The following is a 12,919-nucleotide window of genomic DNA, read 5'->3' as shown; positions in this document are numbered from 1 at the left end:
CATAAGCAAGTTTTTAGATTAGATTAAGATTACATCTTTATTGTCATTGTTATATACCAATGAAATTAAAAGTGCCATCAGTCATTGCTAAAAAAATAAATAGATAAATACTACAGTTTATAAAACATTTACACACAAAATAAAATTAAACAAATAACTGATTAAAACCAATAAATAATTAAAAATAGCCTTTTCAAAGTTTGCTTGACTGTAAATGTGACTAGAAGCTTTGTTGTTTTAAAAAAAAAAAGAAAGCCAAACACAAAAGTGCAGTTCCTTGAATGACCACTTGGGGCTGACGATAGACCCATAGAGCCTAATTAAATCAAATCTACCTAACAACTGAAACAATGACGGGAAAATGTGTGTTTCTTTGTGGCTTTACATCATTTTACCTGTTGAGATACATAAAACTTCACCCCTCATACAGATGTTGCAAACTTGTTATGAAAATGACTCCAGGTTTGGAGACAAGTCTTTAAATGAATGCTTGGACACTGCTAGCATAATCAGAGGCACTACTTGCCAGCAGGCATACCAGGCATGGTATGCTTAAGGCCCCCCCGAGCCATAAGAGGATTCAACCAACTTTGAATTCTAACAGAGCAGTGACGGAGGAGAATTTGCAATGACTGTGGTCGGCCGGCGGAGAACCCTCTAAAGGGGCTCCACCTCTACGTTCTCGCTGCATCTTACGTAAACAAACCCTATAAAAATGGAGAGACGCTATCCATCTGGCAGTGACAATCAAAAGAAAAAAAAGCAGGAGGAAAAAAAACCCATCAAGAACGTGATGAGTAGTGCAGATAACACAAGAGCTAATTTAGCTAAAATAAAAATCTTGTTCAAAACCCGTTCTTCAGCTGTCGAATCAAAGCTGTGTCCAGTTCAAATAAACTGTCAAGCTAAGGACACTATTTTATAGGATTCATTGGGAGGAACATTTTCTTACAAACCAAAGGGGGGCCCAGCAGAAAAAGTGCCCTAGTGACCAGACGAGGAACTGTGATTATCCTTACGTAAAGGAGACTAGTGGGCGACCGATAATCGGCCACGGAATTCGATATTCATAATTTTATTTATAATTGATATCGGCCCCCCCCCCAAAAAAAATCGAAAAAAAATAATTTCGATTTTTTTTTTTTTTTTTTTTTTTTTTTTTTAAGAAAATCGGCTGCATAAAGTGCTTATCTTATATTTACATTTTTGATGATTTAGCAGTGGTGGCCCGCCACTGCTAAATCATAGCCGCCACGCCTGAATTTATTTTTTTTATTATACTTTTTTTTTTCTCCATTAAATTACAGGCTTTTCTCGCTCTCTCGTCTCGTCTCTCCTTCTCTGAGACATAAAACAAGCGCACCTTCCCTGTTACACACGTCAGTCACGTGCTGTCGTGTGTGCGTTAACATTGGCCCCCGACCAGCTGCAGGTGTCGGCGCTGCTGTCCGGCACCGCCGCTCGCTTTAACTTTTCCAAACTCGGCCTGTTTGCGCCATGAGCTCATCCGCGCGGTTGTTACGCGACTCTTTTCAAAGCAAACCGGTTTAGTAAAGACGGGAGGGGATGTTTTCTCCTCGCACGGCTCCGGAGAACTGAGGAGCCGCTCAGCGCGACACGCGCAGCCGAGCATTTAGGCTGATTTATGGTTCCGCGTTACACCAACGCAGAGCTACGGCGTAAGCGCGCGTCGCCGCGTACCCTACGCCGTATGGTACGGCGTAGGTTCTGCGTCGATTTAACGAGGAACCATAATTCAGGCTTTTCTCTTCCAGAGCTGAGAAACGTCACCTAGTGTTGCTTAAATGTGGCCACATGAAATCATTCACTGTCGTCAAAACAAAGTCAAACAAGACGACATGGCGTCATATTTCTAACAATAAATGAAAGTGATGCAAAGTAAAGGAGGAGAGGATGAAACATTGCAGTCCCTGCACCTACAATTTAATATAAAGGTGCTCTACTGAAATACATTGCTCACCATTCATTTAAATGAATTATTGTATTGAAATTTGTTTTCTCCCAAAAAGGTAAAAAAGGGTAATAATCGTATCGGCTGATATCGGCTATCGGTCTTTTTGATTTCCCCCTAATCGGTGATCGAAATAATGGAAAAAAAGGCTGATCGGTCGGACACTAAAGGAGACCTATTCTGAAAACCAGGTTTTCTCTTGCTTTAACATATATAAAGTGGTGTCCCCTCAGCCTGCCAACTCAGAGAAGGAGGAAAGCAACCAAATTCTGCAGTGTCTGTACAGCCGCCCGGATGATCCGTCCAGTGTGATGTGGATCTACGAGCTGTTCAGATTTGCGCATTTTCGTTACGTAACCAAAATACAAACCACGCGCACAACTATAAAACCGTGTAACTGCATGCGAGCGTCCGACTATCGCGTCGCACTGCGTGACATCGGACGCTCTCTGTCCATCTCCCTCCAGTCAGCTGCCACTTATTGAGGTTTTTGGAGTGAAATGAGGAGGAATCATATAGATAACTTCTCATTTCAACTAACTGGATCAGCCGTTCCTCATCATGGCCGTTTCCTACAGCATTTTCAACCGGTTTTCAACGCGAGCGGCAGGAAACGGCCAGCTCAAAACGGCGCGCCGCGTGGCGCTGCGCAGCGCTGCGGCCAGTTAGGGCAGTCCAATAGAAAATAAAGCAATGGAATTGATTTTGTCGCTGGCACTCGCTCGCATCGCATGCAGTTAGGACACGGTAACTCGGCCGGCCGGAGCTTCCACCATTTTTTCGTAGCGGTGTATCGCGTCATTCAGGCAGCCAATCAGCACAGAGCCTCATTATCATAGCCCCGCCCACTCAGAATCCTGCATAGATAATGAGGTTAGAGAATGGGATGATAAAGACATGGCTCAGAGGCTGAATTTCTAATTTATTTCGCAAAAACAATCAAAAGCTTGTTTTTAAGACATTTAAGGCCTGTTTAAAATAGGGATTAGATCCCATAATAGGTCCCCTTTGAAAAAAAAGAAAAGATCCTGAGTCTGGTTGTAAGCCAGTCTTGGTACAGCCTTCTACATATCAGGACAAATAAATGTGGGATTTCACAATATCTAAAGTGCTAAGCGAGATATTAAAGAGCCTTTACAACTCCTTCCACTGGCAAGATTTTACCAGAATTTATGATGGAGGTCAGTTCAGTCAGTGAGCAAAAGACTTCTGAGCCACACCCAGACTCTGTTTTCACTGTAAATATAGTGGCTGATTTTGAAGACTGTTAAAAAAAGTCCTTTACATTGAACTTCCTGTTTAAGCTCCTGGCATTTCCTTTTCTTTTTTTTATACTTTCCCAGCTCCTGTGCTCCTTAAATCAACCCTTGTGTGAGGAAAGTGTTTCTAGAGCAGGTTTCTGCAGTTATTGTACTGTTGTTCATCTGCTGAAAGATATTTGTGGGATGTTTAACACTCATACTACTCATCTATGGAAGAAAACAACACAGAGTCAATATAATACTGTGAATATAATTAGTGCTGGGCGGTATGACCAAAAATTTATATCACGGTATTTTTTGCAAAATTATATCGGTTTCACGGTATTTTTTTTTCATGCACAACTGGCTGTTGACCATATTTTCTAATAATTTGGAAAGGAATTGCTGCAGTAAATTGACTTATTTCTCTGTCATGATAGATTTTCACTTTTTCAAGTAAAAATGTACTTGAAACAGGTGAAAATGGTCAAATAAGTTATTTTTCTGGTAATGACTCTAAATGTTGAAATAGCAGTAAAACCACATTCATTGATGAAATGACATAAGGGATGGAAAGGAGGGATGGCAGTTTTTACAGGGGGGATGATTTTCACCGTTTTTATTTCAGGGGGGGATGATTTGGACCGTTTTTTTTTTCGGGGGGGGGGGGGGGGGGGGGGGGGGGGGGGCCATCACATCACCCCTCACCCCCCCTCAACTTGAGTACTGCTCACAGGGAACTCAGAACTTCTTCATAAATAACTCAAAAATCCCAGAGAGAAAAAAAAACACCAGCAAACTAACAAACAAACCAATAAAGCTCAGAGTTAACAAAACGAACCAGCAATGAACAACTAGCAGCCCCGCTGTTTTAACTTCTCCTCCTGATGAGCTGACGGGCTGCAGGTGTGGTTTAAGGCTGATTTATGGTTCCACGTTACACCAACGCAGGCCCTACGCCGTAGGTTACACGACCTACGGTGTACCCTACGGCGAAAGCTCTGCGTCGATTTAACACGGAACCATAAATCAGGCTTCGCAGCGCGACTCACTGTGCGCCCGGCTCGTACTCCTCGCCGCGTGCAGCTCCTCGCCAACTCTGCGCTCATATATTTAATACATTTATAAAGCCCATATATTTATAAAGCCTCACTTGGCCGAGCCCTAACGCTGAGGCCATGGTAAATTTAGGTTACACGCGGACACACCGCACTGTTGACTTTTCCCTGCCGGCTCTGCTCACTCGCTCACTCGCTAAACAGTCCCCTCACAAACAGTGTCCAGCGGCGCTACGTTCCGCCGCGCGGCGTTCCCAACGTTGTGTACGCTACTCACCGGTATTACGGTATATGAAAAAATCATATCATAAGAAAAATAAACACTGGTATTCGGTATGAACCGGTATACCGCCCAGCACTAAATATAATGTAAACATCTCAGCTGTCATGACAAATCTCTCCCAGCCCGAGCAGCGACCGCAGAATCGTAGCCAAACGTAGTGACTGACAGAGATTCAGAAAGCTAGTATCTCTGTCAAGAAACGTAATACGAGTTCAACCTTTGGTTAAGATTCATGTTCTGCTCCCTGAACCGTTCCCGCCACCTCCCCCTCTGCAGCAGAATAAAAACCACACCCCCGACTGCTCCAGAAGCCTCAATGCCATCATTATATTTACAAGTAACCAACAAGTGAGACTGTTCTGATCCGGATGTCGGCATCGGAAACACTCAGAAACTCTGGTGACAATAAGGGAATCAGCATCTGCGAGGATTTGCATCTTTGCATCATCTCAAATCCTGCAGATTCCTTATTCCTCTTCTTCATTACTCTAAATGCCAGAAGAGACAGTTATTCAAAACTGTCCTGAAACCCAGTAACTGGTTCTGAATCTGTACTCGGCGCTGGCCGATGCCCAGCAACACTTCATTTCTAGGAGCGACATCAGCCATTTGCTTTGCTTTATAATATTTTCCGTCCACCCGTCAGTATCTCTGCTGTGTCTGACTGAGTGACAAACTCTGTAGAGCCATTACCGGACAGAAAGGGTTGTGTGGATGTGTTTTTTTATGAGCTCCACCACGCCGCGGCCGTGGATCAATCAGGAGATGAGGCCTTCCGTCTGAGATTTACTGCTGCTGTTTAACGTCACACTGGGAGCCTCGCAGAATTGAAGGGCTCCGCGGCAGCTGCTCCCTGACAGATACGAGACGGGGACTCATTTACGTCTGGTCTTTGGGAGTAAAAACAGGAAATTGTGGCTTTGAATGTCCCTTCCCACCTTAACCCCTTCATATAGGTGACGTGTCATTTAAGACATTTAACATCAAACTCACTTCATATTACTTTATATTTTCTATTATCACCTTTGATGTGAGGTTCATAATACAAAGTAAATTTTCTTTTTCTGGTATTCCTGTACACAAAACGGTCACAAACACTTTCTTCAAGATGTTTTTTTCAAACATTGGCTCTCTGTGACATCACGGAGGGCGGAATTTCCTTTTATGGTCGTGTTCTCTCAGCAGCCACTGTCCAGAGGAGAATTAACCTCAGAGTTGGATTTAAATTAGGTTTACAAGTACTCGGAAGAAACTAAATATGTTTTCCAGTACTTCTACTAAACATTTAAGCTTTGTTCCCAAAGAAACTGTCGCTAACTGTGAGAGAGAGTTGGCTGATCACGGTGCAGACGATGCAGTTTTGGTAGGGTTTTGTTTTTCCCTTCGCAGTTGGGTTTGTTTGTTGTTGGGATGTGTTTTTTTTTCTGCATATACTGTAATCACCAAGGACTGTTTTTATGAACAAGGTCTCCTAGATTTGCAGAAACTAGAACTGAAAATCGGCGATGGTCCAATGATGGAACCTTGTATCAGCTATTACCATTCGCTTATACAGAAAAGCCAATATACATGCAGACGGTGAGCGACTGAAAGATGGGATCATCTGTAATGATACACGATAGCAGGTATTAAAAGAGGTCATTCTCAATAAATGTTGAAAACCCACCTTTGATAATATATCATGTTGAAAACGTGTACTAACTGATTAACAAGAGTTCAGCCAGTCAGGAAAGACTTCCTGCAGATCCTCTCCTGGTGACCCTCCGTCCTCAGAAATAAATCACTCTTCTGGGGTTGTGATGGGTGCAAAGCTGCTCTCATGGTTCCAGAGATTAAAATTAGATGACCATAATATAGCAAGATCAACATCTGTCCACTGAGAGCCCTTTGCTTGGGGCCTTTTTGGGGATTTCAACCCTAAAATAACTCAAGCAAGCATTTATCTCAAACAGCATTGGCAGGATTTTACAGCAAAATATCAGCTCTGATGGTTTGGGACATTTCAGGGGAGGAAACGACCCTTTTCTGTACCTGTGCATGTTTTCTGACGTGCACCCTGAGGGGCCAGCACCCTAATGGACGGTGGTTTGCTGAAAGCTTCTGGTTGTTTGCATGCTGCATTGTGGAAAGAGGACTTGTAATGCACTCACAGACCGTCAGCTGTTCTCTCCCTCTCTTTAGTTCCATGCCCATCATAATTTCCCTAACACACATTAGGCAATTCAATGTATTTGCTTCAGACAAAACAGCAGATTATCTTACAAGATCAATTAATGATGTGGACTCAGCCCCCTTCAAAACAAAAAAAGGGAAACAAAGAAGAAGACAGGATAGCCAATAACTCACTGCAGGTGGTGTCAATTTAGCGTAATAACACCGAGCTCTGGTTTAACATCTTTATTCCAGCGCCATCAATTCACTGAGCAGCCGTGCTCATCTGCAAAGGTGCAACACCGAAAAACAAATCGTCCCTCATCCCCTGACAATTATTGGGATGCTTGGCTGGATTGATGTGCCAATCAATGCGAATGTAACTATGGCAACAGGCGGAGAGACTTTAACTGGATATTTCTGGTCCCCTGAGTGGGATTGATCGAGACCGGGAGCCTCGCAGGATCCAGAGTTAGTCGGCCAGACGCCGTATTTAAGGAGCTGTGTGAGGTTGATGATGCCGACGGCCCTAAAGGTGGTCAGATAAGGAGTTTCCGGGTGATGATCTCACATATTTCCAGCTATCAGACAATTTTTAGGTGATTTGAGTGTCTTATTTAAGTCAAGTCTAAGAAATCTTGGTGTTTTCTTTGACAAAGACATGTCTTTAGAACAAAACTCCAAGTAGCTGACGGGGAACTGTTTTTACCATTTAAGGAATATCTCTAAACTAAGAACAGTTGCATCTAAAACTGATCTTGAGCTAATTATTCATGCTTTTGTGTCATCTCGTTTGGACGACTGCAACAGTTTGTTTTCTTGCTTAAACAAGAAGGAACTGTCTCGTCTTCAGCAAGTCTAAAATTCTGCAGCACGGCTGTTGACCTGTAGACGGCTCACATCACCCCAATTTTAAAACTCTTCACTGGCTCTCCGTCCTTTTTAACTTTAAAATCTTGGTGCTGATATTCAGAGCTCGGCATGGTCAGCTCCGTCGCACCGAGGCTCTGGAACGATCTCCCGCCGTCTCTACATTCTCTGGACTCCATCGATGCTTTTTTTTTTTTAATGAATTCCGTCAACAATTACAGTGTCAGGTTTTAAATACTTGACAAAGCAATTATTCTCATATCAATGTCCTTATTGTCCAGTGGTGATGGTGGCGTCCTCTCGCTGTGCTCTATAATCTCTCCATTTTTTCCCATTTTGGGGTCGCTGGTTCTGCTTTATACCATAACCTCGTTATTGCTTTTTTACTTGCCGATAGAAAAACTTTAACAAGATATTCATCCTTTTATTTTGTATTATATCTTGTGTCAAATTTCCCCAAAAAAGTATCTTACAAGATTTGGGAATCTCGTATCCTATTATTTTCCTTAAACCCCGCCATATTTTATCCCAATATCCTAGAAAATCTGCATCTGGGACTGCATCCACATCCATGTGTCTACATAGTCCCCAGCACGGCTGGTGGTTACACACCGTTTCCTTCCTAATGTTTGGAGTTATAAAAAAATCTGACGATATTTTTCCAATTGTCCATCGATGCTTTTAAGAACAAACTTAAAACCCACCTGTTTCTGCGAGCGTTTAAATATCAGTAGTGAGACGATTGTTTTATGATCATCATATTGATTTTATGTACTTTTATTCTAGGAGTTTTTTATCTGTATTGTCTTGTTTTTATCATATTTCTATTTTTATTGTCGTGTTTTATTCGTGTTATTATTGATGTTATATTTTTTGTCAAGCACCTTGTGACATTCCGTTGTCTGTGAAAGGTGCTATAGAAATAAACTTTATTTACTTACATCTGCAGATATTTGAAACAACATCAGGACCCGGGGAAGACGCATCCATCAGGATTTCTCTTTATAACCAGAATATCTTAGAACCAAATATGGTTCAAAGCCAATCATCAAACCTTCATCAGGATGATTGGAAATAAACGAATCAAGCTTTTGGATTCACCGAGTCAGAGAACAGACCTGTGATGTTGTGACGGGACCTCAAGAGAAGCGAATTAACAGAAACCTTTACGAACTTTGGCCAAGATTCCTCCAAAACAACAAGAGACGGATAGATTCAGACAGGAAACACCTCCATCAAGGTGCTAAAGTTGGTTCTATAAAAGCTACCGAACCATGGGGGTATTTGGTATTGCCCACGTGATTAAAACATTATTTTGCCTACAGTGGGGCAAAAAAGTATTTAGTCAGCCACAAGTTCTCCCACTTAAAAAGGTGAGAGAGGCCTGTCATTTTCATCAACTATGAGAGACAGAATGGGGGGAAAGAATCCAGGAAATCACATTGTAGGATTTTTACTGAATGAATTGGTAAATTCTTCTGTAAAATAAGCTACAAAGAAGCAAGATTTCTGGTTTTCACAGACCTGTAACTTCTTTAAGCGGCTCCTCTGTCCTCCACTCGTTTCCTGTATTAATGGCACCTGTTTTAACTGGTTATCAGTATAAAAGACACCTGTTTTAACTGGTTGTCAGTATAAAAGACACCTGTTTTAACTGGTTGTCAGTATAAAAGACACCTGTTTTAACTGGTTGTCAGTATAAAAGACATCTGTCCTCAACCTCAAACAGTCTCACTCCAAACTCCACTATGGCATTTGGATGATGCAGAAGAGGATTGGGAGAATGTTATCTGGTCAGATGAAACCAAAATAGAACTTTTTAGATATAGAACTCTTTGCCAACAAAGTGTATATAACAAAGTATTGAGATGAACTTTTGTTATTCACCAAAAACCTATTTTCCACTATAATTTGCAAATCCATTCTTTAAAAATCAGACAATGTGATTTTCTTTTTTTCTCATAGTGATGAATACCTGTGATGAAAATTACAGGCCTCTCATCTTTTTAAGTGGGAGAACTTGCATAACTGGTGTGTGACTAAATACTTTTTTGCCTCACTGTATACGTTTAATAAACAATGCCACTGGGGAACAAATACATTTAAATATTGTTATTTGGTATTATACATTTACATGAATCTTCTTATCATACAAAGAAGAAATATGCTTTTTCTCAGCATGCAGTCGCTCAGACTGGTAACTTTAAATGCAGTAATGTGCGTGGAGGACGTCTGATTATGTTGGATCAGAGCTCGGCCTGAAGCGCTGGCCGCGTTCCAGCGTCCCGTCTAACGGGAGATGAAGGGAGGCAGATTGCACCCGTGTCTTTTCCTGGGCGTCTGCCACCGAGCGACGAGACACGCTGGACCCGATCGCCACAAACAATCAAGAACTTCCCTTTTTCAAAGTCCACAAAATGAGCAGCTTTGGCTTCCAGACGCCACAGAGCTCCTTCACCGCCGGACTCACCTCCAGGGCGTGGGAGCGGTTCGCCAGCAGTCTCTCGATGTCGGCCGCCGCCGTCGACACCAGCTCCCTCGCGTTGTTGGACTCCACGCTGAAGTGAGTCCTGTGTCTTTCATAAATCTGAGACGAGCACAGGAGACAAACACAAGTCAGAGGAGATCAGAAATGCTCTCGTTTTAGTCCAGCTGATACCGTAAGGAGGAAACCCGGGTCTTTTTTTAGGGGAACATTTCATCTTTATTAGTATTTCCTAGAGATGCACCGATCGATTGGCAACCGATCGGTATCGGTTTTGATCTGAGATCGGAAAATAAGGCCGATCAGATGACGTTTACATCAACAAACCGCCGCCAGCGCTGCGTTCCCACATCTCATACCCAGGTCTGCTAAGGGGACGTGGCCGTCTCTACAAAACATCAACACTGAAAATGGCCTGGCCGGTATGGGAGTTTGCAAGGTGTGTCCAAGGGAGATACCCCGAGGAGGAATGTTACAAAAGAATTTCAACACAACGAAGCTGATAAGACATTTGAAAGTTTTTCACACAAAGGAGTTTATTGAGTTGCCAAAGTTTACTGTCGCTAAGGCAGAGAAAGAGAAGGAGCAACGCCGCTAACTCAGCTGTAACAGAGACATATAAACGACAGCAAGAAAAATAAAGAGACACATCGTAAGGTAATGAATTCATATGCTTACGCGTGGATCCGTCATAAATATTTCACTGATAAATGTTCGCCGGAGTTTTACCAGAATATATACAGTCACATCCAAACCCTCACGCAGGACGACAGTCGTGTCAGTCGCTTCACGAGTGACATTTGAAGTTCTAGTGTGAAGAGTTTCCTCACACGCGACGGATACCATCTCTAAAGCTTTCACAAAGCTTAATAATTCATAATTCATTTTTATTTTAAGATTTAATTCCTTTTTCCACAGGAAAACTAAGGTTTATAGTTTACAACTCGTATCAACTTTTAGAGAGTGACATGTCTGTGGTTGTGTGTGTTTGGTGCACATGTTACACATACAGTTCATGCATGCCATGATATTTTCTCATTTATCATATTGTATAACTGTTTGGGGCCAAATCGGAGCTAATCGCAGCTAATCGGACAACACTTACACCTATTAGCTCATTATATAAACAGGCACTGAAAGTAATGGATGGAAAACCTGTAAGATGGCATCACTGCCAAAATATCACAAAATACAATCTATTAAGTTTTGACAGTTTCTCATTTTTAAAACGTATTTTCAAATGTGTGAATAACCTTTGCCCCAGAAATACTCTGCCAATTGGTAAACAAACAAAACAGTGGAATTAGAACTACGGGTGCAACAAGCAGTAATTGTAGGATAGCAAAACGCAGAACAACATTTGGACAGTCATCCTTCTCGGTAATAGGTATCAAATTATGGAATACACTGCTACCTGAAATCAAAATACTGACAGAGCTCAAAGGTTGTAGCACACAAGTAAAACAATGGCCGAAACTGAAACAAGCTTGTGAACATTGACTTTAACATACTGTACCACTGTATTATTTTAGTTTTCTTTCCTTAAAAGACTTCTTCCCCAAAGCTGTGAACTTTCTGAACTCATAAGCTACCTCACACTGTGCAATATTTGCTATTTCCTGTCCATAATGTCCCAATATTCCTTACCCATCCAAGTGCAATATTCCTCCACCCATTCATGTACATTTTTTTATCCTCCCATTCACTCTTTTCTTATAGTATATATATATATATATATATATATATATATATATATATATATATATATATATTTATATTTAGGTTTACTTTTTTTGTTCATTTTTGTTGTTTACAGTACTTGCTTATATAGTCTTGCATTTTTGCACTTTGACGGAGCTGCTGCCTAATTTCATTGTAGAAGTATAATGATAATAAAGGCTTTCTATTTCTATTCTATTTATCTGGTTTGTGGTTTTGCTTCTTGTCCTTGTATTGTCTTTATTCTGTTTATTCTGTTTTGCATGTTTTGTATTTTAATGATTTTGTACTGTTTTAACTCTGCTTTCGAATTTTAAGTAAAGGCCTAACCAGGGACAGGGGTTGCAAATTAGCTCTGGCTAGAAACCTGTATGTATGACATCTGTTTTGTATTTTTATGAAATAATGTTTGATACATTTGTCCCTGTTCAATAAACGTAATAATAATAAAAAAAAATTTTAAAAATAACATGAGCCCAAGTCGTCTCTAAGAGTTTCTAGAGGGTGAAATATTGCTCATTGCCTCAGCCTGAAATAAAACAGTCAATTCATGATACTTTCTCATCTCCTAATTTTTATACCTAATAATACAATGTCAGTGTTCTGTACATGAGACAACAATATTGACGAATTTATGGATTTCACGCTATAATCAGTGATCGGCAGATACTGATTTTGGAGATCGATTATCGGTGAACAGCCCTCAAAATCCTGATCGGTGCATCTCTAGCATTTCCTGGCCGAGGCCTGGCTTCTCCGAGAGGGAATGGCTCGTCGTCTCTTTTCCCTCCATCAGACCGGAGCCCGGTGATCATAAGGGAAGGTTACATGTCCCATGATCAAATCGGAGTGTCAGTTTATGTAACAGAACAATTTACTTTGCAACAGAATATGTTCCAGCAGCGGCAGCAAGACACACAAATGCCAAACAGCCAATTATTTTGCAGCCTGGAGGGATTTCACTGGCCGACATTCGAGCTGCAGAGCTGAGGCACATGCAAACATCCGTCTTTCTCCTCCGGGCTTCCCAGGGACTCGGCTTAAGTCGTATAAACCGGGACTTTTAGTGGACTTGAGACTTGGATTTTGTTAAAACATTTAAGTTTTGTCTCTGTATCTCCTCTTTAGGTCAAAGAGTCC

General features: G+C 41.5%; 1 protein-coding gene across 1 annotated transcript in view; it reads right to left on the bottom strand.

Annotated features, from left to right (window-relative positions):
• The window catches only part of LOC133424606 (voltage-dependent calcium channel subunit alpha-2/delta-1-like), a 237,407-nt gene that overhangs the window by 184,523 nt on the left and 39,965 nt on the right, over positions 1-12,919 (bottom strand). The window contains exon 3 of the mRNA XM_061715302.1: positions 10,046-10,162. Within this exon, the coding sequence (XP_061571286.1) occupies positions 10,046-10,162 (117 nt within the window). The remainder of the gene's footprint in view (positions 1-10,045; positions 10,163-12,919) is intronic.

The sequence above is a fragment of the Cololabis saira genome, chromosome 23, assembly GCF_033807715.1.
Source record: "Cololabis saira isolate AMF1-May2022 chromosome 23, fColSai1.1, whole genome shotgun sequence".
In the NCBI taxonomy this organism is placed as follows: Eukaryota; Metazoa; Chordata; class Actinopteri; order Beloniformes; family Belonidae; genus Cololabis; species Cololabis saira.
This window is presented reverse-complemented; position numbering and strand designations above follow the sequence as displayed.